This window comes from Chlorocebus sabaeus, chromosome 9 (assembly GCF_047675955.1).
Source record: "Chlorocebus sabaeus isolate Y175 chromosome 9, mChlSab1.0.hap1, whole genome shotgun sequence".
NCBI classification, from domain to species: Eukaryota; Metazoa; Chordata; class Mammalia; order Primates; family Cercopithecidae; genus Chlorocebus; species Chlorocebus sabaeus.
In genome coordinates this window covers 13,830,837-13,857,775 of record NC_132912.1, presented here as the reverse complement: position 1 = coordinate 13,857,775, position 26,939 = coordinate 13,830,837, and the positions used below count along the sequence as shown (strand labels likewise).

The window sequence follows — 26,939 nt, the reverse complement described above, 5'->3', positions numbered from 1 at the left end:
CCCTGGGTATCCTAACTCAATGCTTAGCTTCATTCCTGAGCTTCTCCAGGCTGGGCCAACATTTCACTTCTAAGGTTTGGGCAAAATAGGAAGGGCCTGAAGCGAAAGATGAGGAGAGGAGATAAAGCAGTAATAGAGCAGGAGAAGAACTCTGAGTATCTGATTTAGACGCTCTGGGGAACTACCCGGACCTGACCAGCCACTTACCTCTTCCGTCCTCCTGGTACCTGAGAAATGGAGGTACCTAGCCTTGCGCCATCTTTCAAGATACTTTTCTTGTCTCATTCAGCTTTTCTGGGGGGAAAAAAAGCCATTCATTTATTTCCAAGAGCAGCAACTGCTATGGAAGCCAAGCTGGGAGCATAGATCCCTGTTTTCTTTTAAATTTACCGAGACCGGGGAGGGATTCCCCCTCACTCTCACTGGCTCCTTTTTTCAATTATTTTCAACTGTGCGCTCTTTCACGTGCTGGCTTTTTTTTTTTCCTTCACTGTTATTTGAACCGAAGGGAGAAAAAAACCTGTGTAGGCTCAGTGTCATTACCCACCAGATTTGAATTTCTCCTTAAAAGTGAGGGTGAAGACGACTCCACTTTAAATCTTTAGCTCCCCCACAGTAAGATACTGCCTGGCAACTTTGTTTTCTTTAAGGGAAAATTAGCCATGAAAAAAAAAATGGTACTATTTGAAAGTGCTGATCACCCCCAGGTTTCTTCCAAATTAGATATGTTAGTCTTGAGAACACACATTTTGTTTCTGATGTCCAGGTAAAATGCCCCAAATCCCAGCCCACCTTCCCATCAACTTGTCACACATTTGCACGCACACACACATACGCAGACACACACTATTAGATTTCATTTGCAAAATAATCTGCTTATCCTATAAAATATACTTCACTAAGAGCATGACCATATAAGTGCCCCTAACTCTATGAATGTGGTGGATTACATGGAGATCAGCAGTTCCTGTTTTCACTTTTAAAGTCTGATTACTCCATGTAGGTTTAAAAATGTATAGACAGGGCCAGGCACAGTGGCTCACGCCTGTAATCTGAGCACTTTGGGAGGCCAAGGCAGGTGGATCACCTGAGGCCAGGAGTTCCAGACCAGCCTGATGAAACCCTGTCTCTACTAAAACTACAAAAATTAGCCCAGCGTGGTGTGCACACCTGTCATCCCGACTACTTAGGAGGCGGAGGCAGGAGAATCGCTTGAACCTGGGAGGTGGAGGCGGAGGTTGCAGTGAGCTGAGATCGCACCACCACACTTCAGCCTGGGCAACAGAGCAAGACTCCATCTGAAAAAAAAAAGTATAGGCAGAGGTTGGGGGAATTGGGGGTGGGCACATTTCTCTCTGCCTTTCCTCTCCTGATTGTTTGTACCCTCCCTGCCCTCTGAATAGATTGGAAATTGATCACCAAATCTTCAAGGAACATTGGGTTAGCTATGTAAGAAAAGTCCTGATTCCCTGGGACACTTAGCCTTTGGTGATTAGAAAATAATTTACTCATCCCCACCGTAGGCACATTTCCTGTCTCACAGGGAGCATCACTGAAGGTTTTCCTGTCTGCGAAGTTTGTCTGGGCCCAGTGCCAGGTCCAGGATCGAAAAAGGACCATCTAGTGACCTAGAATGACCCATCTTATCCTAGACAAGGCCGAGACTTGGCCAAATTCTCAACTCTAGGAGTCAGAAAATCAGAAGGTGGCTTTTGACAGCCAGTGTCTCTGAGGTGTGTGTGCGTGTGTGTGCGCACGCGTGCGTGTGTGTGCTCGTCTAGGTGTGTGTGAGAGCTCAGCTATCACCTTTCCACCAGGGTTTCTAGGACCCAGTGGGTTCTCTACAGAAGCTGTTGACTGAGAAATCATTTCTCTCAACAGAAATGGGTTTGAACCTTGTGATTCTTGCTTCCCCAGGGCTTCGGTGACAAGGAGGACATTTGGGCACAGCGGCATTGCAGTGCACACGTGGTATGCATGTCCGGCATTGATCAAGTCCATCTGGGCTATGGCCATAAGCCAACATCAGTTCTATCTGGACAGGAAGCAGAGTAAGGTGAGTGGCCAGACCTCTCACCAAGCCCTCAGCCAGCTTAAGAGCAGCCCGGGCCACTGTCTGCCTCTCTCAGTTTAGGAATGAGAATCGGACGGGCTGGGGAGATACCATGTCCCTTGCCCAGGTCCGTACGTTGCACAGGTACAGGCTTGCCTCTCAGGACTACAGGTGGGAGGGTTGAGACCAGCTCTTCAAGAGGGCACATTCCATGCAGCTTGGTCCAGGGGGCTCTGACCACCATCGAGCGGCTCAAGCTGCTGACTACAGCCAGCTAGGCCCCTTTTGAGGAATTCCCACTGTGCTTTTGGCCCTGGGGAGACTCCCCTAGCAGTGTGAAGGCAAGCCCTTTTTGGTGTTTAAACAGTGCTGTACTATCTTCCTTTTGAAAAGAAAAAAGTAATCGTTCTCAAGGAATAGACACCACCTAACAGTTTAGGGTAATTGCTGTGAAAACCCGTAGGCGGTTCCAACTGCCAAGTCCTTTTTTTTTTTTTTTTTTTTTTTTTTTTTTTTTTTTTTTAAATGCAAAACTGGAAACGTTAAAAAAAAAAACAAAAACAAAAAGCAACCGCCCTGTTTCCCTAAGGTAGACCTAGAGCCTGGGGCCTTGGTAAATAGTCCTCCTCCAAGGAGATGTCACCACCCCCGACTCTGGGCACGCAGCTGCTGTTTTCTGGTGGGTGAGAGGATGACGTCTCCTTGGTTCACACAGGGCTTATATCAACACTCTGCCCCCTCTTCCTCCAGCCCTGTCTCCCCAGACTCCCCTGTCAGCCCCCCACAAGCCGCTCCCATTCATTCTCCCTCAGGGGAAGAGCCCTGCCAAGATGGCCCTGCAGCTTCTGTCAAGATCCTGCTGGCTTTGGCTTGGGGAATACAGACTGAGATCACCCTGGGCCCCGGGCTAGTGATTTCTAGCAGTTACTGAGGATTTCCCTCCATCGTGTGAGTTCTTGGGAGAAGGTGGCAGGACGATCCACTTACTGGGCACAAGGGTCACTGAATCGGTGCCCTCTAGGGTTCTTTCTCTTTTGCCATCTTATCCATATTTTAAGGGGTTTCTCTTTTTCTGGGGAAGAGGAGAGTGAGCGAGTCAGGGATCAAGGGGGAGGTGATAAGAGAAAGATAGAAAAGAGGACAGGGCTGGGCACAGTGGTTCACATCTGTAGTCCCAGCACTTCGGGAGGCCAAGGCAGGAGGATCACTTGAGCTCAGGAATTTGAGACAAGCCTGGGCAACATAGTGAGACCCTCATCTCTACTAACAGAAAAAAAAAAAAGAGGGCAGGAAGAAATGAAACAGTCCCTTTAGTTATAATTCAGTTTTAAATCAGGGTCTGTCCCCTGCAGCCATCATTTTCTCCTTTGTAAAATATTTTGTCCTCTACTTCTTTCTGACCCCCTTTTTGGTCATTTTCTGGGATGAATAAGTGCAGGACAGAGAATTTCTGTTGTTAGGAATAATGAGAGTATTCTCCACAGCTCTCCTGGCAATGATGGGTCCTAGTCCTAACACAAGAATCTGAAGTTCGATTAGATCAAAAGAAATGGGGCCAAAGTGTTTCTGACTCATGCTTGATATTGACACAGTGGGTGCGTGTCAGGGTTTTGCAGTCCAGGGGCAAGAGTTGGAGGTGGACACCTGAGAACATTAATTTCATCCTCTGTGGTTGGGTGATGGATGCTGCGGGTTAGGGGATTGGGCAATGCTCCTGAACCCCACTGCCAATTCCCCTTGAGGGCAGACCCCCCACTCACTGTACCACAGCGTGGAAAGAGGAAAACGCGTATCTCGCCTTGAGGATAGCACAGCATTGGCTGTTCAAGCTCCTCCCCTCTGCTCTGGTTTTTGCATAGGGGGTCTCTTGAGCATCTCAAGAAGCTTGTTTTATGGCTTTCCCACCACACCCTGGAATACGGTCTCCTGCAGTTGGTAAGCCTTGTTATTCAACAGGCTAACAGGTCAACCCACTGACACAGCAAGTACATCTCAAAAAGAAATTATTGGCCAGGAGCCATGGCTCATGCCTGTAATCCCAGTACTTTGGGAGGCTGAGGAGGCTGATCACTTGAGGTCAGGAGTTCGAGACCAGCCTGGCAAACATGAGGAAACCCCATCTTTACTAAAAATACAAAAAAAAAAAAAAAAAAGTCGAGCATCGTGGCAGGCACCTGTAATCTCAGCTACTGGGGAGGCTGAGGCAGGAGAATTGCTTGAACCCAGGAGGCAGAGGTTGCAGTGAGCTGAGATCATTCCACTGCACTCCAGCCTGGTTGACAGAGTGAGACTCCATCTCAAAAAAAAAAAAAAAAGAAAAAGAAAAAAAAATTATTGTAGATGACTTAGTAACAAGACATGTCTTTTAGGAGGCAAAACCAAATGCCCATAGCATCAGGAATGTTTCAGCTGTCCCTTTTGTAAAAGTAACCCTTGGGGACTGAAGAAAATGCCCACATTCCCAGGAGGAGAAGGAGAACATTTCCCAGGAAGCCTGGCATGCTCACATATGCCCTAGATAGAGCCCTCACACTTCTCACAGGAACCAGTTCCCCAGCCTGCAGTGCTAGGTGAGGATCGCGACCCTCTGCGTGGGAACTGGAGGCCTCTTTTCCAGCTCTGGGACCCTAGGTGGGTCTTTCATTGTTGGTGCTTTCCTTCCCCAGTTAGCAGCAAAGGAAATTCCTGACCTCAATTAGTGATTGGTCAAATGGCACCACATTTGTGAACTTGCTTGAGGAGGGAAATCTTTTACTAATGTCATCTTTACTAATGTCGTTGTTAATCTAGCATACTATCCCTGGCCAGCACTAGCATGAAGTTTACATTCTCTAAAAGGTCCCCAAATTAAATCAGAGATGATGACATATGCTTTGGGAATTACATTACAACACCTTTTTGTTTCTGGAATGTTCTTTATAGAACAGTGATGTGATTCATCTCTGATGGGCAGCACGGCCTCTGGGCGAGTGATGGCCGACAGGGCTGGGACAGAGAGCTTCGTAATATTTCTAGGCAGCCAGTTCTGGCTGGCATCCTGGTCACTGCTCACACTCTACTATACTGGGACGTGCCAACCATTCCTTTCTCTGAAGAGCTTTAGCAAAGCCCAGGCCCCCTAAATGGTGTTTATCAACCCCAGAGAGACCAGTGCGGTCTAGTGATTTGAGTCAGCAAGGGTGGGGAGCCATGAGCGTTCCGGGGCTTCCCTGACACTCGGTTATTTTCTTCTTTCAGGGTCACTGTGCAAATCATTTAAGGAAATGTCTCCTTCTTTCTCTCTGCCTGTCTCTTCCCCCGCTGCTCTTCCTCCCTCCATCAGCTCTTCACGCATAGGCATCAAGAAACCATTCTACCATCTAAGACAGGGCGGAGGGAGGCTGTGCTGGTTGGTTATTTGTAGCTCCTTCAGAATGAGAAGCTGCACAGGCACCAATTGTAATTGGTAACTTCTATGCTGACCAGAGATCAGAAATGTTGTCTGCTAGATCCCAGCAACCTCTGAAGCCCAGAGCCAAGGAATGTCTTAGAGACTTTGCAGGAAAATATTTGAAAGCTCAAAATGTTTAGAGTCAACATTAGACACTTTTCCCTCTGAACTCAGAGTGGGGACTTCTTGAATTGGCCCCCAATCCAAATGTCTTTCCTTCTTCCTAGTCTTTTTTGTTTCTCCCTGATGCAGTTCTCCATTTTATTTAGGGTCCAAGGGGGACAGGGACATTGAAGTTTTGTTCCCACAGTGTCAGTCAGAAGACTGAGTCACATGTATCAGGCAAGACTCCCAGAGCAAAATGTTCTGGAGTCTGGGGACTCCTTAAGGTCGGCCCAGAGACCTGCCTTTGCAAAGAGAGACTCTCCCCGACAATGCCCATGTCCTCCCGGTCCTCTCCACCGAGTCTGTTATGTCACTGTGATATTTCCATTCTAGAAAGAATCCAGGCCAGGCGCAGTGGCTCATGGCTGTGATCCCAGCACTTTGGGAGACTGAGTCGGGCGGATCTCCTAAGGTCAGGGGTTTGACACAAGCCTGGCCAACATGGCAAAACCCCGTATCTACTAAAAATACAAAAATTAGCCAGGCGTGGTGGCCCACACGTGTAGTCCCAGCTACTCGGGAGGCTGAGGCAGGAGAATTGCTTAAAGCCAGGAGGCAGAGGTTGCAGTGAGCCGAGATCGCGCCACTGCACTCTAGCCTGGGCGACAGAATGAGACTCTGTTTCAAAAAAAAAAAAAAATCCAGTGGCTTCCTACAGCTTCCAGGAATCTGGTCTCTTTTAGGAAGGATGCCTTTTGTTTCCATATTTTTGTTTTAAGAATGATATGTGGCAAGAGTTCTGGTATGACAACGGGGACAAGTTTTTCATGTGATTTATGAGGTCTTCAAAATATCTGGTTGGGCCATCAGTCTAACCTCGGTTCGCAAATTACAGCCAGGCCCTAATGCAGATCCTATTCTTACTGCAATGGCCTTTACATAAATTATCTACTTTAGTTATCTCAGCTCTGGGATGTGGATTTTAAGACCTCCATTTTACAAACGCATATCTGAGGATCAGGAAGGTGAAGGGTCAAAGTCCAATAGTGATTCACTGGGAAGAGCCAAGGTTCTAATTCAGGTCTTTTTTTTTGAGACAGAGTCTCACTCTAGCACCCAGACTGGAATGAGATCAGGCAGTGGCGTGATCTCGGCTCACTGCAACCTCCGCCTCCTGGGTTCAAGAGATTCTTCTGCCTCAGCCTTCCAAGTAGCTGGGATTACAGGCGTGCACCACCACGCACGGCTTATTTTCGTATTTTTAGTAGAGACAGGGTTTTGCCATATTGGCCAGGTTGGTCTCAAATACCTGGCCTCAAGTGATCCACCCACCTCGGCCTACCCAAAGTGCTGGGATTACAGGCTTGAGCCACCACGCCCGGCTTTAACTCAGGTCATTCCGACTTCAGAGCCCAGACCCTTCGCCCAGCGCTGAATTGGTCTAGGCCTTCGTGAGTTATTGTTACATCACCATTTGGGAGTGGGCTACTTTTTATTAAAACCTGAGTCTCCGTAACAGAGTGGTGCAGTAAGAAAGGAGGTCATGGATTGTACTCGCCATGCTTGCTTAGAGGGTAAAACTCAACCAGACGGGTGCAATTGATAGGCTGTGTCAAATGGCAATCAAAGGCCCTTTTCCTTCCTTCTGCGGCAAGCCAAAATCCTTCGAGGGCCTGGCAGCCAGGATTGTTTTATGAACAAGAAAACTCGCCTGAGGAAGTCGACTTGGGTCTGAATGCAAGGAAAAATGTTGAGGTTAGGAAGGAAGCACAAGTCGAGGAAAGGCCCACCGGGTGGGGAGGAGGAGAAGGAGGAGGAGGAAGACAGTTCACACCAGGTGAAGAAAACAAGCACCATGTCTCAGCGTTTCCTCCCGCCCACGGACTTCCATCATGTTAACATGAGGTCGGAGGTTGTCCTTGCCAGTGTGGACAGCAACATCGAGGGCAGAGGAAGCGCAGAGCTGCAGGCATTCAAACAGCCCTGGTTGGACAGTAAGGACCCCTGGGCACGGAAGGAAGGCTGTATACAGGGCATCCAGGAGCGGTGGGTCCACACCCCTCCATGGTCATCGCTACTGCCCCCACACCTGCTTTCTCCTGTGTGGGAAAGACCTTGCGTTCCACAGGCCAGGCAGGAAGCTACAATGATCAACCTCACCCAGTTCCACCCATGTGTGTGCTGTAGACGGTGGCCACAGAAACGACAGATGAGCAAGTGACCATTTCTAGTTGTTTTCATGAAGTTCAGCATACTGGCAAAGCCTATTGCCCAAGCACACTCACAAAAAGTTGATTTTCTTTTTGAAAACAAGCAGACATTTGACACACGTGTGGGAAATGCAAACACGTTGTCACTACCGAAGGTAGAAACTGGAGCAGGTAGCCTTATAAAAACCACTGCTTTAACCACTGCTTTGGCTGGGCGCAGTGGCTCACGCCTATAATTCCAGCACTTTGGGCTGCTGCGGCAGGTGGATCACTTGAGGTCAGGAGTTTGAGACCAACCTGGCCAACAAGGCAAAACCCCTTCTCTTCTAAAAACACAAAAATTAGCTGGGCGTGGTGGTGGACACCTGTAATCCCAACTGCTTAGGAGGCTGAGGCAGGAGAACCACTTGAACCCAGGAGGTGGAGGTTGCAGTGAGCCAAGACTGGGCCACTGCACTCCAGCCTGGGTCACTGAGACTCTGTCTCCAAAAAAAAAAAAATTTAAAAACCACTGCTTTTAGGAATGTAAATACGAACACAGACCTTTTTTCTAATTATTCTCTCCTGCTGTGACTTTTAACCAAATAGAGCCAATCAACGTGGATTAAAGGGAGTGTCGTTTGAACCATAATAGGAAGACTTGGGCACATGCACTTTGGTGTCAAAATACAAGCAAAGCACCATGTCACACATTCATTGGTGGGACCCCAGGATCCAAATGAGCAGTTTTTCCACAATCATGCACCCTGTGATTGCAGGTCTAGAGAGCTGTCATTGTCATTTCTCTTTTTTTTTTAAGAGACAGGGTCTCACTTTGTTGTGCAGGCTGGGGTGCAATGGTGCAATCACAGCTCACTGCAGCCTCCAACTCCTGGGCTCTAGCAGTCCTGTCTCAGTCTCCCAAGTAGCTGGGACTACAGGCATGCACTTGGCTAATTTTTTTATTTTTTGTAGAGATGGGATCTTGCTATGTTGCCCAAGCTGGAGAACCACCGTCACTTCTCCATCAGCTAAACTTTCTGTGGCCACATGGCAAACCATTTAAGAGGCTTAAATCTCTTACATCTTTCACAATGCTGAAAACCATTTTATCCTCCTTGTTTAAGCACCAAATAATTATAACCACGGTGTTTATTGAGAGCTGTGTGCCAGGAAGACGAGAAAGAAGGGAGGACAGGGGAGTTGGGAGGAACACCCTTCCCACACTTTCTCTCCTTTGACCCGAACCAACCCCTGGGAGCTGAGTGGCATCTACCCTGTTTTGTGGCTGGGAATAAGGTTCAACGAGATTGTCACTTTTCCTAAATCAGGACATTGTCTTAAGCACACCGCAGTGCAGCCTACAGAATCAGCGGCTTGGAACATCCTCCCTCGGTGTAGCTCTCGAGCTGCCTCTGCTCTTTACAGAGAGTTTTGGTGATTAATGATTAGGCCAAGGGATGCAAACAAAAGTGCTGCACGTCAGTCAGGGAGATAAGTCCCTTTGAGGAATGTCAAGACGGTGAGCAGGGGCAGGCGAGGGATGACCGTCCCCTCCGCAAGGTGAGCGTCACTTCTTTGACCTGCTTCCCTTTCCATTCCAGTCCAAAATCCATGCGGCACGCAGCCTGAGTGAGATCGCCATCGACCTGACCGAGACGGGGACGCTGAAGACCTCGAAGCTGGCCAACATGGGCAGCAAGGGGAAGATCATCAGCGGCAGCAGCGGCAGCCTGCTGTCTTCAGGTAGGCAGAGGCCAGCTGGAGGGACTCCCCCCTGAGCATGGCTGGGACCCCAGAGGGGACCCAGGAAGGTGGGGAGAGCTGCAGCAGGGGAGACTGCTGGACGAGCTGCTCCAAAGCTGGCTCTGCTTTCCAGACCAAGGTTGGGATCCAAATGCGAATGTGAGAAAACTGCTCCGAAGCATCAAATAATGGAAGGGGGAAAAAAAAAGAATTAGTAGAACCACGCAGTGCAAGAAGGCCTGCTGGTCACACTTAAGTGTCTTCAGGTACCCCCCAGAGCCTTTCAGAATGCCAATGGCAAGCTGTCGGGAATGTCAGGTCCAAGGGTGGACAAGTGGAGTCCGCTCATGTACCCACTCGTGTGTTGTGAATTTCAGGATCTGGTGCCAGGAGACACTGCATTCTACTCCCAGGTGGGTTTCTCTGGCTTTTAAAAATGCAGAATACTCTCTCCATCGTGTCACAGGGCGTGGTTTCTCCATTCAGGGCCTTTTGAAATTGCGAGTCAGAGATCTGGTTCCGCCGTCCACTTCCGCCGGTCTTGGCCAAGTCATTTGGTCTTTTGATGTTGGGAGGGACAGAGGAGTTCCAAGGTCCTGGATCTGGCTGACTTAAAAAGGGGGGTGCTATTCACTGAAATGGCAGGAGGAGGAGTGGGTTTGAAGGAAGCAGGGAGGGAGGGAGGCAGCTGTGGTTTGGAAATGTTAGAAAAGTGCATTGTGGCCAGGCATGGTGGCTCACACCTGTAATCCCGGCACTGTGGGAGGCCGAGGCTGGAGAATCACTTGAGGCCAAGGAGTTTAAGACCAGCCTGGGCAACATAGTGAGACCCCATCTCTACCAAAAAAAGAAAAAATTAGGTGTGGTGGCATAGCACCCATAGTTCCAGCTACTTGGGAGGCTGAGTAGGGAGGAGCGCTGAGCCCTGGAGGCTGAGGCTGCAGTGAGCAATGCACTGCACTCCAGCCTGGGTGACAGAGCGAGAGCCTGTCTCAAAAAACAAAACAAAAAGAAAAGTGCAACATGAGAAAAAACCTGATTAATGTAGGAACTGTGCAGCTGTCTCTGAGCCATGCAAAGAAGGCAAGAAGTCTTCCCTGGTAATTTATATTACTATATATAGTGTCTGTAAACAATAACATAAAGGAAAAGACAGGAGAGGAAGAGGTGCTAAAAATTGTCTCATTAGCTTCTGGGCTGGTGTGATCCAATCATAGCCAGGAAAAAGTTTAAAGGACCAGAGAGAGGACAGACATCGTTCCTGGACTGAGAGGCGAGGTTACTGTTCTGGTGAGTGGAGCGTTAAGTTCAGGGCCCCTCCTTGGACAGGCTGAGGCCCTGAGAGGACCTTAGCAGTGTGTTCACACAGTCATGTGTTTTCATAAAATCTGTGAACATAATACATTTTGTATTATTTTTCTTAAATAGAACCACTAAAGGCCGGTGTGGTGGCTCACGCCTGTAATCTCAGCACTTTGGGAGGCCGAGGCAGGTGGGTCACCTGAGGTCAGGAGTTAGAGACCCGTCTGGCCAACATAGTGAAACCTCATCTCTACTAAAAATACAAAAATTAGCTGAGTGTGGTGGTGCGCACCTGTAATTCCACTACTCAGGAGGCTGAGGCAGGAGACACACTTGAACCCAGGAGGCAGAGGTTGCAGTGAGCAGAGATTGTGACACTGCACTCTAGCCTGGGCGACAGAGCAAGACTCTGTCTCAAAAAAAAAAAAAAAAAAAAACACTAAAATTATATAAGCTTCAAGCCCCATAAACCTAGATCTGCCTCTGCCACATCACCTGGGGTTCACTGTCAACCTCTCCCTGCCTTAGGTTCTTCAAAAATGTGACATCCAAAAAATGGGCTTAACGCTCATTCTTTCTGAGGCTTGGGAGTTTGCCATGAAGACTGCAGAGAATGGTGTCTTCAAGGATCAAAGAGAATGAAATTCAAAGCCCAAGACCCCTACCTCGAATTACAGCCACTCCCAGTCTCCTGCTGAATGACCCAGAGCAGAGTCAGAGCCAACACCTTGTTTGTGTTTTAAACACAACCTACAATCGTTTTTTCCTAACCCCGGGAAAACCCAGTGTCAGATTAGAGAGGCTGCATCTATCAGCCCACCTTCCCCCCTAGCACAGGGAATCCGGCTGACTTCAGCTCGGATTCTTGAAGCTCAGTGGTTCTCAAACTTCCGCGTGCATCGGAAGCGCTTAGGGGGCTCGTCAAAACACCTCTGGGGCTCCTGATTCTGAGGGTCTGGCGAGAGCCTGAGAATTTACACCTGTAACAAGTTTCCAAGTGAGGCTGATGCTGATGCTGCTGGTCTAGACACTTGAATTGGAGAGACTCTCGTTACTGAGGAAGAGACAAGCTTGAAGTGGGTGTGTTGCGCAGGATCATAGAACCCAAGTATGCCCAGTTTTAAGCCTGTGTCCTGGTCCATCTGCACCGGCCCCCTTGTATCTGGCAGACTCCAGGGGGCACCAAGGCAACAATTTACCTTAATAGCAGCTATAAATGAGGCTGTGAACAGGAGCTGCAAACCTCCTGAGATGAAATTGACATCACGCACCCATCAGAAATGAAATCTGGCTGGGCGTGGTGGCCCACGCCTGTAATCCCAATACTTGGAGGAGGCCAAGGCAGGTGGATCGTTTGAGGCCAGGAGTTTGAGACCAGCCTGGCCAACATGGTGAAAGCCCATCTCTACTAAAAATACAAAACTTAGCCAGCTTGGTGGTGCACACCTGTAATCCCAGTTATTTTCGAGGCTGAGGCAGGAGAATCACTTGAACTTGGGAGGCAGAGGTTGTAGTAAGCTAAGATCATGCCACTGTACTCCATCCTGGGCAACAGAGCGAGACTCTGTCTCAAACACACACACACACACAGCGAGAGAAATGAAATCCAAGCGTCTTTAAGACTTGAAAGCAGTACCTCTCTATGACTGCCCACAGGCTGGATATTGCTAATCAACCTGGTGGGCTAGAAGAGAAATCCTAAGAAAACCTTCCTGCGTAATCCACCTGTACACCTAATAGATAAGCATGGGTATACCAAGCCATTGAAGTGATCTTCAAATGCTTCTTCATTCAGCACTGGGGCCCCAGGCTAAGGTGATTAGGAGTTAGAAGTAGCAGCTGGGGCCACTTGCAGAGCGGCTCCCATTGTCAGCTTCAGTGCCCTCAGCCCTTTCTGCAGCTGCACAGCTGAGCAAGAAGAAACCCTGGTGAGAAAGCCCCATGACTCAAGCCGAGGGCAGGTCCCACTCTTACCAGCCCTGCAAGTTTGAGCCTGAAAAACATCCTTTAATGCCAGGGTGGAGGCTCCTTGGGGTGCCCCACACCCACCTCCTGTGACTTAGGAGAGCCAAGACAGTGGAGGGACACACCGCAAACAGGAAACATTCCATCAGGGAACAAAGGGAATTTCTAGCACCCCTAGATCTTGTTCTCCCTCCCACTGGGATGGCTGATGGCTGCCCGTGTTTCCTTGCACCAGGAGGATAAAGCTTTCCCCTGATGAAAGCATTGGCAGTGCCATCTGGAAGGGGCTGATTCCACATCCCTTGCAATGGGGAAATCCAGCCTTGGCCTGAAGATCGAGGTGGCTGGCTCATCTCCACCCCCTTCCTACCTTTCTGCCCTCTTGCCTAGAATGTGTTCCCACAAAGGGGACAAGCCCCGCTGCTTGCAATTCCAGGACAGCTCTGATTGTTAACACTCTTCTTACTACACTTGCCGGATTTTATTTTCTGATGTTCATTCAGAAAAGGTGATACATATAACCCAGTATCCAGTTTGGTCAACTGTTTTCTCTCTTTCATCTCCTTGTTAGTGTCTAATAATTGTTCCTTAAAAGCATTTTGAGAAACTAGTCACCATTTCAGAATTTTCTAGCCCTTGCCCAGTACCTAGCACCCAATAGGTGTTTGATGCACAGTTATTGAAATTAAAATAAATTGTGAACGATACTAATAAGACTCCTGCCTGTGCTGTGCTTTAGGAATCTTCAGCCCAGCACAGCAGCTCATGCCTATTTGGGAGGCCGAGGCCGGCGGAGGTGGTGGGAGGGGCGATGTGGGTATCACTTGAAGCCAGGAGTTCCAGACCAGCCTTGGCAACATGACAAGACCCCATCTGTACAAAAAAAAAAAAAAAAATCTTTTTAATGTAGCTGGACATAGTGGTACATACTTGTATTTCCCACTACTTGGGAGGCTGAGGCTGGAGTATCACGCGAGCCCAGGAGTTCAAGGCTGTAGTGAGCTGTGATGGCATCACTATACTAAAGCCGAGATGACAGAGTGAGACCCTGTCTCTAAAAAAAAAAAAAAAAAAAAGAATCTTCTAATCTTCTATGTTCCTAGAGTGTATGGTACCTTGGGCCTTGCTGGTACCTCCCATAGGATCTGCCTCCAGTACTTTTTCCCAAATTCTACTGTAAGCCTTTATCACACTAGTATGCGACCTTTAAAGTTTGTGTCGCGTCAGTCTCCTCTTGCAGTAGTGTCCATCCTTGTTACCTTTCATTCCTCGGACCCTCATCTGTACCCAAATCACGGTGTGTCTGAGCCATGTCACAACACTGTAAGAGTTCTGTGGTATAAACATTTCTGCTAGCTCCCAACTCTGCCAGGTACTATACACAGCATTTTAAAAAGTTATAGCCCCCGTCCCTGCAAAGAGTTTGTGTACTGCTTATTGATGAAAAAAAAAGACATAAAATGTTGATAAACTATTAGTAACTTTGAAGGTGGTTTGCCTATTTAAGGATGCATAATTACCTTTAAAATTGCTGAAGTCTAGTACTTGGTGTCTGAGGCCTCAGATGCTAAAGAAATGAAGAATGTCATTGATACCTATTAAAGAAGCCAGGCCAGCCACAATGGCTCAGGCCTGTAATCCCAGCACTTTGGGAGGCCAAGGCGGGCAGGAGTTGGAGACTAGCCTGGCCAACATGGCGAAACCCCATCTGTACCAAAAATATAAGAATTAGCCGGGTGTGTAATTACACACCCGTAATCCCAGATACTTGGGAGGCTGAGGCAGGAGAGTTGCTTGAGCCTAGGAGGCAGAGGTTACAGCAAGCTGAAATTCCACCACTGCATTCCAGCCTGAGAGACAGAGCAAGACTCTGTCTCAAAAATAAGTAAATAAAAAATAAAGAAGCCAATATCCATACCTACCAATGCTCTGAGCCATGGATTAGCTTTTCAAATAAAAAAGTCCACATAGTTGACTGTAGATTTTGCTTCATTTTTATTGTTTAAAGCCGAGATCCATCACCAGATTCTTGACAGTCCTGCTGATCACACTGCAGGTGACTCAACGGCGATGATTTCAACTTAAAGCGATTGATTAAGGCTTGAGATCGGGGCCCTGAATCCTGCAGCAGTGATATGTGAAGCTGTCCCCGGTGAGACCCTTTAGACCTGTATTTAAGTGGAGACCCTTAGAGATGGTGAACCATCTGAGTCAGAGCTGTAAGCCTGTGATGGAAGAAAAGGAATGAAATCCCCGCCTCCTCCAGCACTGACTGGCATTCAGATGGGAGGAAGGTCGTGGAACCCGCGTCCTGAATCCATTTTCACAGGGGCTCAGTGCCTCTGTTATTGACCATTGGAGGGGAGTAGGCAGGGCGCATTGGATTCACTCTGCCCTGTGACAGTCCCGTGATTGCTTCCACATTTGTAGCTGCGTCTATTGCTTTTGCTCCTAGGTCTTCAGGTAACACATTTCCAGAAGGTTCAGGTACAGTTTGGGGGGACAACTATGAATTCAAACCATCTGGTTAAAACATGTTCAGGGATTTTTTTTAAAAAAAAAAAAAGAATCCAAAATCCATGTTGTAGGAACTTGAATGGGTTTATTCCTTCCTTCCCATCTTGTATTACTTGAAATTCCAGAAAACATGGGAGGGGAGAAAAAAAGGAATAACAACAAAAGCAGCAATAATTGGGTGTATCATTGTAGGTGAAGACACATGGCCCCTTCATAGCTTGTCTGAAAGTGGGAAAGAGCCTAAGATTTGTTCTAAGTGTTGTTTTGGGGATTTACCATCAGAAAACAGCTCATTCATTCATTCATTCATTCTATTTTTTGAGACGAAGTCTTGCTCTGTTGCCCAGTCTGGAGTGCAGTGGCATGATCTCGGCTCGGTGCAACCTCTGCCTCCCGGGTTCTCTGCTATTCTCCTGCCTCAGCCTCCTGAGTAGCTGAGATTACAGGTGTGCACCACCACATCTGGCTAATTTTTGTATTTTTAGTAGAGATGGGGTTTCATGATGTTGACCAGGATAGTCTTGAACTCGAGCTCAAGTGAGCTGCCTGCCTCGGCCTCCCAAAATGCTGGGATTATAGGCGTGAGCCTCCACACCTGGCCCAGCCATCTGAGAACAGTTCCAATTTCAGTGGGGGTTAGGAGAGTTAGTTTTTGTTCTCAGGCTTTTTAAAGAAAATAGCACAAACCGACTTAGGAAATACCCAGTGTGCTGCAGGAACGTGTGGCTTGTTGCATTAACCACCCAAACGAAAAAATGGGACAACAGCCTTTATTAAATGGGATGATGAGGCTGCTCTTGGCTTCTTGACTGGAAGTCTAGGGCCATAAATGACCCATTCTCTACAAAACTAAGGGATATGTTGTGTTTTCAAATAGGAATTTGGCTATGTGATTACTGAGATGTCCATCGAGTCATCTGCAGTGTGGTCAGCAAGATTGGGAAGAATCTGGTGATGGATCTTGGGTTTAAAAACTAGAAAATGAACCAAAACCCGCAGTCTGTCATTGTACCCTGGCTCTGCTACTTTCCGTTCTGGGAGAAAACAGGTTGTGTTAAACGCGGGCCCGGCATTGCCTGGGATCCGTCCACATTCAGTCCTCAGCTGTTGACACACTCCCATTCTCTGAATGCTAGCACTTCCTCCCATTGTTAAGGAAGTTTATTAATAACTAATGTAACAATGAGGGTGCCAGCTATCTGACATCTCTCCAAACAGATAGGGGAGCCGATAGGCTCTGCCAACATCATGATGGCGGCTGTGTTCAGCTCAAAGTTCACTGCCTTGCGCTGGTATAAATCACACGACATTTTTCGGTTTTGTCTTCATCCCTTCTCTTTTGCCCTTCCTCCTTCTCCTCCCTGTATCTCTCATCCTGGCCTTTTAAAGTTCTCCGTTACCCATGGCCTGTGGCCTCTCCTTTTAGGTCTAACAATGGACAGCATTCCAGGGGCCTTAATTTTGGTCATAGCCTCTGCTCTGCCGCAGGGCGCAGCCAAAGTCGGACTGTGCCAGAGTTTGTTTATGCTGGACTGTGTGCCCGGGGAGAGCTGCAAAATCTCTTTCTGGGGAATGGATGGTTCCGGACGTGTTTGAGCAGGACTGGCCTGAGTCAAAATTGAGAGGGAGACAGAATCGTTATCCCCTTCTGCCCTTATTTTGGGGGAATTAAAAACAGTCATTTACACAGCTATATTTATGCCCTCAGGTGTTACTAATAAAGGAATATTTGCCCACTGAAGAGAACCAGGACCGAATGACAATGTGGAACCTAAATGAATGACTTTCCAATGATAAATTATTTATTTATTTATTTATTTATTTATTTATTTATTTATTTATTTTTTTGAGACAGGGTCTCGCTCTGTCACCCTGAGTGCAGTGGTGCAATGCTAGCTCACTCCAGCCTCAAACTCCTGGGCTTAAGGGATCCTCCTGCCTCAGCCTCCTGACTGGGTAGGACTGTGATGAAATTTAAATACTGAAAAAGAGATATCACTATCACTTCCCACAAGCATTTCTCTGTTCCCATTTAGGGTCAGCCCTCTGTTCCAGTACTCCTTTGCTGGGAGCACAGAACAAGGATGACTGAAATTCAGTTAATCTGCAAACGTTGGTATTGCAGTAGCCTAACAAGCTTGGAGCCAGAAGATAGGACAGCTCCTTCATTTCACAGCCTAAGAAATGGAAACTGTAGGATTTACAAACGATAGTTTCAACTGGGTATTTTACTGGATGCTGCTAATTTTTGTAATTGAATGTTCAGTTTGTTATTTTTTTCCCTCTCTCCTCTCTCTCTGTTAAATTACATTTGCACTCTTCACCAAGGTTCAGTGAGCCATGGAGTCTAGCCAGAAAGCAAAGCTCTTCCAGAGACTTCCAGCCACCATCAAAAGGCGCTTGCTTTTCAAAGAGCTTCAATTTCAATGCTCTCTGAAATGAACTATTTTATTTCTAAAATTTCTAAGCCTGATGAAAAGTTCTCCAAGCATGCATTTTTTCATGTTAAAAATCACATTTAATTCTCTATAACGGTCCCCAGAGATGACACATTTATCCTGCAGTCTGCAAAGTGGCATTATTTCCCATGGTCTCCTGGGACATATTTTATGTAAGGAATTCATCACTGAGGATTTGTCAAGGAAATAAATATCTTTTTATCATAAAGAAGAATTCTAACCTCTTCCTCGTATTTATTCCTGGGGTGTCTGCCAAAACTTTTCCTTACAGCTTCTACTGATCTGCTGGGAATATGCCTTCTTCATTTTTTTTTTCTCTAAAGGTCTAAAGAGACGGATTGTCATTTCCCTTCTTTAGTTCTAGAACAACAGATTTCTTTCTTCTTTGGAGCACTGTTGGCTTCGAATTCTCCCCTCCTTCCAGAGAGGAAAGCACCCCTTCTCTGTCTTCTGAAATCAGTGGCTGGTCATCAATATCTCCTCTGTGTCAAAAACAGATGAGCCACGCGTGGCTCCTGACAACGTCCTCTGGGCAGAATGTATGCTCATATCCGGTGCTGAGTCGCCCGGGGTCTTCTGAACAATCGGAGCATTTCTGGCTCACGGCTGAATGAGGCTGTCCTTCCATGTGTCCGCCGGCCGGGAGAAGAGCTGCTGTTTGTGCTGCTGGCATTCCCTCCACATCCGCCCCCTCCACACCCAGCTGTCCCCGGCTGGAGTCTGGAGTTCCCCGGCTGGAAGCTGGGAAACCCACAGTGACACAGGCAGTGTCTCCAGGGTCTCAAACAATGTCCACAGCATTGGGAAGTTCACTCCATAGATTTCCAAATACCCCCGAAAATGGCTTTCTGCCTTGGCATGAATCACTCCATCTCTCTCTCTCTGCTTGGATGGGAATTGTCTCTGTAGGGTCAGCTCTTTTTATCTTCCTCGTTGGCCAGATTATTAGTGACCTAGTTCAGTAAAAATCCTTTGGATTAGGATTGAAATGTCATAAGGTCGCCAAAAACAACAGGTTCTATTTTTAATCTAGTATCATTCAAGTAGATATTTTCCTCCCGATAACTGGGAGGAAAGATCTTTTGCTGGAGAACTGACCTGACACTGTGTTTTCTTGACAATATTTCAGAGACAGGCTTAACCTTCTCAGAGAGACAATAAAAAAAAGTCACCCAGCTGGGCGCAGTGGCTGACGCCTGTAATCCCAGCACTTTGGGAGTCAAGGCGGGCAGATCACTTGAGGTCAGCAGTTGGAGACTAGCCTGGCCAACATGGTGAAACCTCGTCTCTACTAAAAATAGAAAAATTAGTCAGGCGTGGTGGCGTACTATAATCCCAGCTACTTGGGAGGCTGAGGCAGGAGAATCACTTGAACCCAGGAGGCAGAGGTTACAGTGAACTGAGATCACACCACTGCACTCCAGCCTGGGTGACACAGTGAAACTCCATCTCAAAAAAGAAAAAAAAAAAAAAAATTCTCAACTATGTATGACCAGCTACAATCCAGGTTAATTACCCAGTCAGCTTCCGGTTGTGGGTTCTGCCTTCCACCTTCTACGGCAACTAGTACCTGTCTCATTCTTTTTTGCCTATTTAGAGACAGGGTTTCACTCTGTCACCCAGGCTGGAGCGCAGTGGCATGATCATAGCTCAGTGTACTCTCAAACTCCCAGATTCAAGGGATCTTCCTGCCTCAGCCTTTTGGGCAGCTGGGACTATAGGCGCTCACCACCACACCCAGCTAATTGTTTTATTTTTTATTTTTTTAGAGACAGGGTCTCACTATGCTGCCCAGGATAGTCTCAAACTCCTGGCATTAAGCAATCCTCCTGCCAGGGCCTCCCAAAGTGCTGGCATTACAGGTGCAAGCCACCGTGCCCGGCCTATTGTTGTGGTCTGCTCTCTTCTGCCTCCTGGCGGGCAGGTCTGAGCGCTGGGTGCATGTCTGCTGTTCGTGTCTATCCCACAACACCTTGCACATGGAAGGGGCTCCAGAGGCTTCTGTTAGTCGGGTGTGGTGGCACGCTGTAATCCCAGCTACTCGGGAGGCTGAGGCAGAAGAATCACTTGAACCCAGGAGGCGGAGGTTGCAATGAGCTGAGATTGGGAAAATGGGAGACCGGGCGCGGTGATTCACGCCTGTAATCCCAGCACTTTGGGAGGCCGAGGCAGGTGGATCACGAGGTCAGAAGTTCAAGGCCAGCCTGACCAATATGGTGAAACCCCGTCTCTACTAAAAATAGAAAAATTAGCCAGGCATGGTGGCGTGCGCCTGTAGTCCCTGCTACTCAGGAGGCTGAGGCAGGAGAATCACTTGAACCCAGGAGGTGGAGGTTGCAGTGAGTCGAGATCGCGCCACTGCACTCCAGCTTGGGTGACATCTCAAAAAAAAAAAAAAAAAAGAAAAGAGAAGAAAAAGAAAGTGGGAACCATGTCTCTGTGAGGATTCAGTGAAGTATAGCAGGTAAGAAGCTCCTGTTTAGGAGTTCTGTAAAAATTCATTTCCTTACCCTTTTCGTGAGCTTCCTGAATTGATGTGGCCACGGTGGGTGGTACGTCTGCAAGCATTCCACGTTTCCTTGCTTGTCCACTAAATGGACTTTCTCATCTACATTTTGGAGCTCTCTGAATTGGGATGCAGACTCCTAATAAAGGCTGGGAATAGTGGTGGGTTTCAGATGGGGTGTTGCTTTGTTGCCCAGGCTGGAGTGCAGTGGCACAATCACAGCTCACAGTAGCTTCCACACCCTCAGCTGGAGCAGTTCTCCCACCTCAGCCTCCAGAGTAGCTGAGACCACAGGCATGCACTACCCTGCCTTACTAATTTTTTTTTAATTTTTGTAGACACAAGATCTGGCTATGTTGCCCAAGCTGGTCTCAAACTCCTGGCCTCAAGCAGTCGTCCCATTTTGGCCTCCCAGAAGTGCTGGGACTCTAGGTGTGAACCACCACCCCGGCCTCACTTTTTAGTAGAAAGAGTAACTAGTATTCATGTAACACTTAATATATTCTCACGTGTCTTCCAAGCATCTTCTAAGCGTTTATCCCTTTTAATTCTCCCCACTTTTGAAGAAGTGCTATTTCCATTCCCATTTTATAGGGGAGGAAACAGACTTCAAGAGGTTGCACAAGCTTCCCAAGTCCGCACAGCTGGTAAACGGCAGTGCTGGAACACACACCCAGCCCTGTTCACTCACAACCACTGGTGTGGGCTTTTGCTTTAGAGGAGGCAACACACCAGTTTGTGTTTTCTAAAGAATATTTAGAATACTCATAAATCTGAGTGTTGCCTGAAACTTTATAAAAATATATGTATATGTATCTATATATGTATCTGTATATATGTGTGTATATATGTAGATATTTGTGCATTACGTGTATCTTTTAAAAAACGTGTTGAGATCACCTCTGTTTTTCCTTTGACTCCTACACCAACTCCTTATGCTTGGACAGCCCTTTCCAGGTAGCACTTAGCTACTGTTTTTTCAATCAATAAAATTTGAAATCTCGCCCTTCTACCTAGAATAAAGAGGTTCCATCCATCTTCTACTTCATTAATTCCAAAGACAGCTCAGATTAAACTCTGTTTAGCATTTGAGTTTACAAATATTTGCTTCGGTCTGTTGATAAGATGAAGCAGTAAATCCTTTAGGCCCTGGTTAATAATGAGACACACCCTTCCAGCCCATGAGAGGCTGTAGCAGTAAATGAAATGAGGGCAGAGTTGGCAGAAGGCTAGAAGTTGGGAAGGTAGAGAAAAGGGGGAGGGAAGATTGCACTGTGTACAGGATTCCTGTTGTAAAAATTGCAAAAGTGACTGCTAGCAGCAAGAGGGAACTGTCTCACGCCTGTCCATGTGAAGAGACCACCAAACAGGCTTTGTGTGAGCAACAAGGCTGTTTATTTCACCTGGGTGCAGGCGGGCTGAGTCCGAAAAAGGAGTCAGCAAAGGGTGGTGGATTATCATTAGTTCTTATAGGTTTTGGGATTGGCAGTGGTTAAGAGCGATGTTTTGGGGGCAGGGGGTGGACCTCACAAAGTACATTCTCAAGGGTGGGGAGAATTATAAAGAACCTTTTTAAGGTGGAGGAGATTACAAAGTACATTGATGAGTTAGGGTGGGGCAGAAACAAATCACAATGGTGGAATGTCATCAGTTAAGGCTATTTTCACTTCTGTGGGTCTTCAGTTGCTTCGGGCCATCTGGATGTGTACGTGCAGGTCACTGGGGATATGTTGGCTTAGCTTGGGCTCAGAGGCCTGACAGGAACTCTGAGTAAGTTCTTTATTGAGTAATAGTGTCTTCAGTTTGAGGAATCTTAGAGATCGGTCAATTGGTCATTTTATAGATGGGGCCATGAGGTTAGTAACTCAAGGGCTTACACCATTTAATGGCAGATGTGTGATGAAAATCCAGTGTCTTTCCCACCAGTCACCACTCTCTCCGTGATAGCAGATTTAGATCATTTAATTTTTTTTTAATAGAGAACAGGTCTCACTATGTTGGCCAGGCTGGTCTTGAACTCCTGGCATCAAGCAGCCCTCCCACCTCAGCCTCCCAAAGTGCTGGGATTACAGTGGGATTACAGGTATGAGCCACTGCGCCCAGCCTATATCTTTTTTATTTATTTAATTATTTATTTTGTTTTTTGAAATGGAGTCTCGCTCTGTCACCCAGGCTGGAGTGCAGTGGTGCCGTCTCAGCTCACCGCAACCTCCACCTTCCAGGTTCAAGTGATTCTCCTCTCTCATCCCCCCGAGTAGCTGGGATTATAGGCGTGTGCCACAATGCCCAGCTAATTTTTGTATTTTTAAAGTGTAGAGACAAGGTTTCACCATGTTGACCAGGCTGCTGTCAAACTCCTGACCTCGTGATCCGCCCACCTTGGCCTCCCAAAGTGCTGGGATTACAGGCATGAGCCACGGCGCCCAGCCCTTTTTTTTCAATTTCTAAGGGTCTAAACACAACATCAGAGAGGTTTGCACTTGCAAAAGCATATATGTGTTCAAATAACTGGAAATTGATAAATCAGCATAAGCCTAGGTGCTGATTTGAAATTTGAATTTTTGGTTTGGTTTTGTTTTTGTAGAGACGGAGTCTCACCATGTTACCCAGGCTGGTCTCACACTCCTGACTTCAAGGGATGCTCCCTCCTTGGCTCCCAAAGTGCTGGGATTACGGGTGTGTGCCGCTGCGCCCAGCTTTTAGTTTTCGAGAGTCCCATTTCCCTGAGCCCTAAGGCTCTGCCCTGCCTCAGTTTCTTCCTGGAGTCATTCTGTCACTTGAGGGCATCAAGGCAGGCAGTGAGAGTGAACCTCCGCCTCCTGATTTCTCCCTGTCTTGTAGCTTCTTTCTTTCTTCCCTTTTAAAACCACGCTGCTGGGTTGGGGGATGCCTAGTGGGCATTTGTGGAGGAGGTGGGAAAGCAGATCAACATCAGAGGGCATTTTGGACTCCCTCTCCTGATGCCCTTTGAGCTGCTTCCATGGAATGTTCCTGGTGTGTCCGTGTCACTGGGTACTCGGCCACCTCTTGCCTTAGTGGCCACGTTTGCCTAGTTGCAGGTAGCAGCCCACAGGCTCAGATCACACAAGCTCTGAGATCACACAAGCCATGAGAGCTCCGAGCCCTTGCCCCAGAACAGTGGATTTCCTTTAAAGACAAAAAAGGCAGTGGGAACCCTTTTCGTTACAATATGGCAGCCTGAATACATGCAGCAGGTTCACAGGGGGCTGCTTTGTTTTGAGGAACGTGGAGTGCAATAGTATAAGAATAGCCACGGAACCACCTTGACCCCACCTCCATCCATAGCTGCCCCAAAGACATAGCTGCAAACTCAGGGACTCAGGAAACATCATTTGTGAACACTGGTTTTTGTTTGTTTGTTTGTTTTGTTTTGTTTTGTTTTTGAGACAGAATCTCGCTCTGTCGCCCAGGCTGTGGTGCAGTGGACCAATCTCGGCTCACTACAACCTCTGCCTCCTGGGTTCAAGCAATTCTCTGCCTCAGCCTCCCGAGTGGCTGGGATTACGGGTGCCCGCCACCATGCCTAATTTGTTTTTTGTATTTTTAGTAGAGACGGGGTTTAACCATCTTGATCAAGCTGGTCTCAATCTCCTGATCTCATGATCCACCTGCCTCCGCCTCCCAAAGTGCTGGGATTACAAGCGTGAGCCACCGCGGCCAGCCATAACACTGTGTATTTTTAAAAAGTGGATCTCATAAAAGTATAAAGTAGAACAGAAGTTTCTAGAGGCTGGGAAGGGTAGAGAGAGTAGGAGATGGGGGAGATTTGCTGAAGGACAGAAATTACAGCGAGTTAGGAGGAATGTGTTTGAGTGTACTCTAGCACTGTAGGATGTTAATAGTTAACAGTAGGGTATTGTATAGCTTCAAATAGCTAGAGGGAGGATATTGAGTATTTCCAACCCAAAAAATGATCAATGTTTGGATGATGGATATGCTAATTACCCTGAAATGTACCAAAACATCACTGTGTACCCCATAAATACATACAATTATTATGTGTCAAAAATAATTTTTAAAGAAAACACTGCCTAGTTCTGTATTGCTCCTTTCTAAAGGTAAGCTTTGGACCTCAAGTGTTACACTGAATTGGGTACGAAGCTCTTTTCTTTGACTGATACCTCATTGAGCAACAGTGACTAGGCAGTTGCAATGATTTCTGTCTTTCTAATTCTACGGGGGGGAGGGGGTGTGCACATGCGCGTGCACACACACACACACAAACACACACACGTTCAACCTGCCCTAGTTTGAGGGTTGACCTGTTACAGGCTCAGTACAAAGTGCTGGAGGTGTGTTATCTCATTCAGCCCTTTATGAATTAAGGAGGGCAGGTAACACCCAAGGCCACACATCCAGTAAGTGGTTTTGACTTTATCTAACCCAGATCTGTTTTACCCTTTATCCGCCATCCAGTTAATACTACAGTGGAAATCTGCATGTCCAGGGTAGGCTGGCTCAGTGACTTTGCAGGGACTTAACTTGGTACCCAGACACCATCTTCGCCCTGAAGAAACTCCCAGGCTAATGGCATGAAACGGAGCCAACCAGCATTAACGGATACAGAGAGGGGCTCTTGAGCCATCGAGTCTGCCAACACTTTCTTGCCTGTTTTCTGTGGCTTGGTATCTAGGCTAATTATTGTAAATGATGATAATTTGGGTAGCATTAATGAGCCCTGGAACTCAGGGCCAAATCTTAACTAATCCCATAACTAGCAACATGATCATCTAAGAATGGTGTGCTTTACCTCCCTTGAGTTTCATATTGTTGTGATTTGTGCCATTCCTGAACACAGTTAATTCTTAGATTGGACTTAATAAATCATTATTTCCTTTTGAGAGGTTAGGCAGGGGTGACAGGGAAAACAACGAATTTTTCACTTGAGCTAGAAATCCTTTAATCTTCTTGGACTCAAGTTTCTCTAGGCCTGTTTTTTAAATCTAAAGTCTGCCTTCCTTCCAGTATTGTTTTACATTCTTATTAATTCTTTCAATGATGAAACAGAGAGTACTTCAGTAAATGTTCCTGAGTCTTCAAATGTGATTGGCGACTATTACTAATAGAACCAGATTAAGAGTCACAATGATTTAGCCATGTAACCTTGGAGGGACATACACTGGAGATCATTTAGGACTGGTAAGCACAGGGTGATTGGCTTGTGGAGGGAGCAAACCTAAACCATTTCCAAAAGGGGAACCTGCAATAATGTCCAGCGATGTGCTGTATGAATGTGACACTCTATGGATTTAGTATTTGAGAACCATGAGGTCATGGATGAAGCTTCCCTGTGTCCAGTTGCATTCAGAGACCTGCAACTGAAGTATGTCAAAATCCAGGGAAGAGCTACAAACAGTTCAGAGTGTGGAAGGTAGGTTCCATAATGGAACAACTTACAGGTATTAGATTTTTGTTATGAAGAGGAGATACAACTGAATTACAGCATCCAAGTACATGACTGTGAACATGTATTTGGTTGCTCATTCAAGCTAATATTTGTTAGCTGCTTTGGAGGCATAAAGATAGTATGTTTCTGCGGTGACAGATATGTTCTCTATTTCAAGCTCGAACTGAGTAAGCGAGGGAAAGAACAAAACCCATGTCAAAGTCAGAATGTTCTTAGACATTGAGAGTTCTTGATAATTGGGGTTGTAAGAGCCTGTACGTATGGAAATTGATGGAATACAGGGTTTTCTACTCAGAGACGTTAAATAGAAGAATAGTATATTTATGGGGACAATTTAAGTGAAGCACAGCTGTTTGATGTCACGGGACAAAAGTTCTTTCTAGCCTTATGATGCTGCAATGCCTTTTCTACCATTGGAAGAAACAGAACTGTTGATTCTGGGAATTCTGATTGGATTATTCTCTCATCCGTTTATAAAATTGTCCAAAAATTCAATTGTTTCCTATGGAAATATAATTTCTTCTCCTTCCTACCAAAAGTCCTACCAAGGTTTTACTGGGATTGCATTGATTCTGTTGTTTAATTCATGGAGAATAGACGTCTTTACAACATCAAGCTTCTAATCCTTGATCACAGTGTATCTCTCTCTTTATTTAGGTCTTTAATTTTTCTCAGCAGAGTGGGATAGTTTTTGCGGTAGAGATCTTGCTCATCTTTAATTAGATTAATCTCCCTAGGTATTTGAAGTTCTTTGATGCAGTTGTCAGTGGCATGGTGTGAGCCCCTTGAATGCACACCGATTAACACCTGTCCATTTCTAACACTTCTGCTCACGATGGGCTTGCAAAGAAAAATTATAATCAGATTTTCCCTTTGTAGAGAGTCAATGTTCCTTTTCTAACCCATCAAGGTAGAAAAAGTATAATAGTTTCACTGCAGGAAACTTATTTCAGAATCCAAACAGTGGCAGCCCAGAAATTACTCCTTTGGTCTAACCTAAATTCCTCCAGTTGGCATTTCAGCTTATTTTCCTTTTGTTTGGTTTGAAGTTTACCTTCCACAAAGGTTTCCTATCTAGCACTCTGCTATTTGAATCATCATGTTTTAACCAGGAAAAGCATGTTAAAATATGTATAACTTTTGTTAGGAGAATTTGCTCATGACACAAAACATGAAGTTAAAAAATACAATAACATTCTAATTTTATTTTTTAAATATATGTGCTTAGGAAAAAAGGCG

The 26,939-nt window shown here is 46.5% G+C and overlaps 1 protein-coding gene across 13 annotated transcripts in view; it reads left to right on the top strand.

Moving 5' to 3' along the window:
* The window catches only part of FRMD4A (FERM domain containing 4A), a 692,609-nt gene that overhangs the window by 635,441 nt on the left and 30,229 nt on the right, over window positions 1–26,939 (top strand). For 9 of the 13 annotated variants that reach the window (XM_037983470.2, XM_037983471.2, XM_008002326.3 and 6 more), the window contains 3 exons: window positions 1,918–2,056; window positions 9,382–9,523; window positions 9,901–9,936. In XM_037983470.2, coding sequence (XP_037839398.2) covers window positions 1,918–2,056; window positions 9,382–9,523; window positions 9,901–9,936 — 317 coding nt within the window. The remainder of the gene's footprint in view (window positions 1–1,917; window positions 2,057–9,381; window positions 9,524–9,900; window positions 9,937–26,939) is intronic. The other 4 variants (XM_008002332.3, XM_037983472.2, XM_008002325.3 and 1 more) reach the window with 1 other exon arrangement.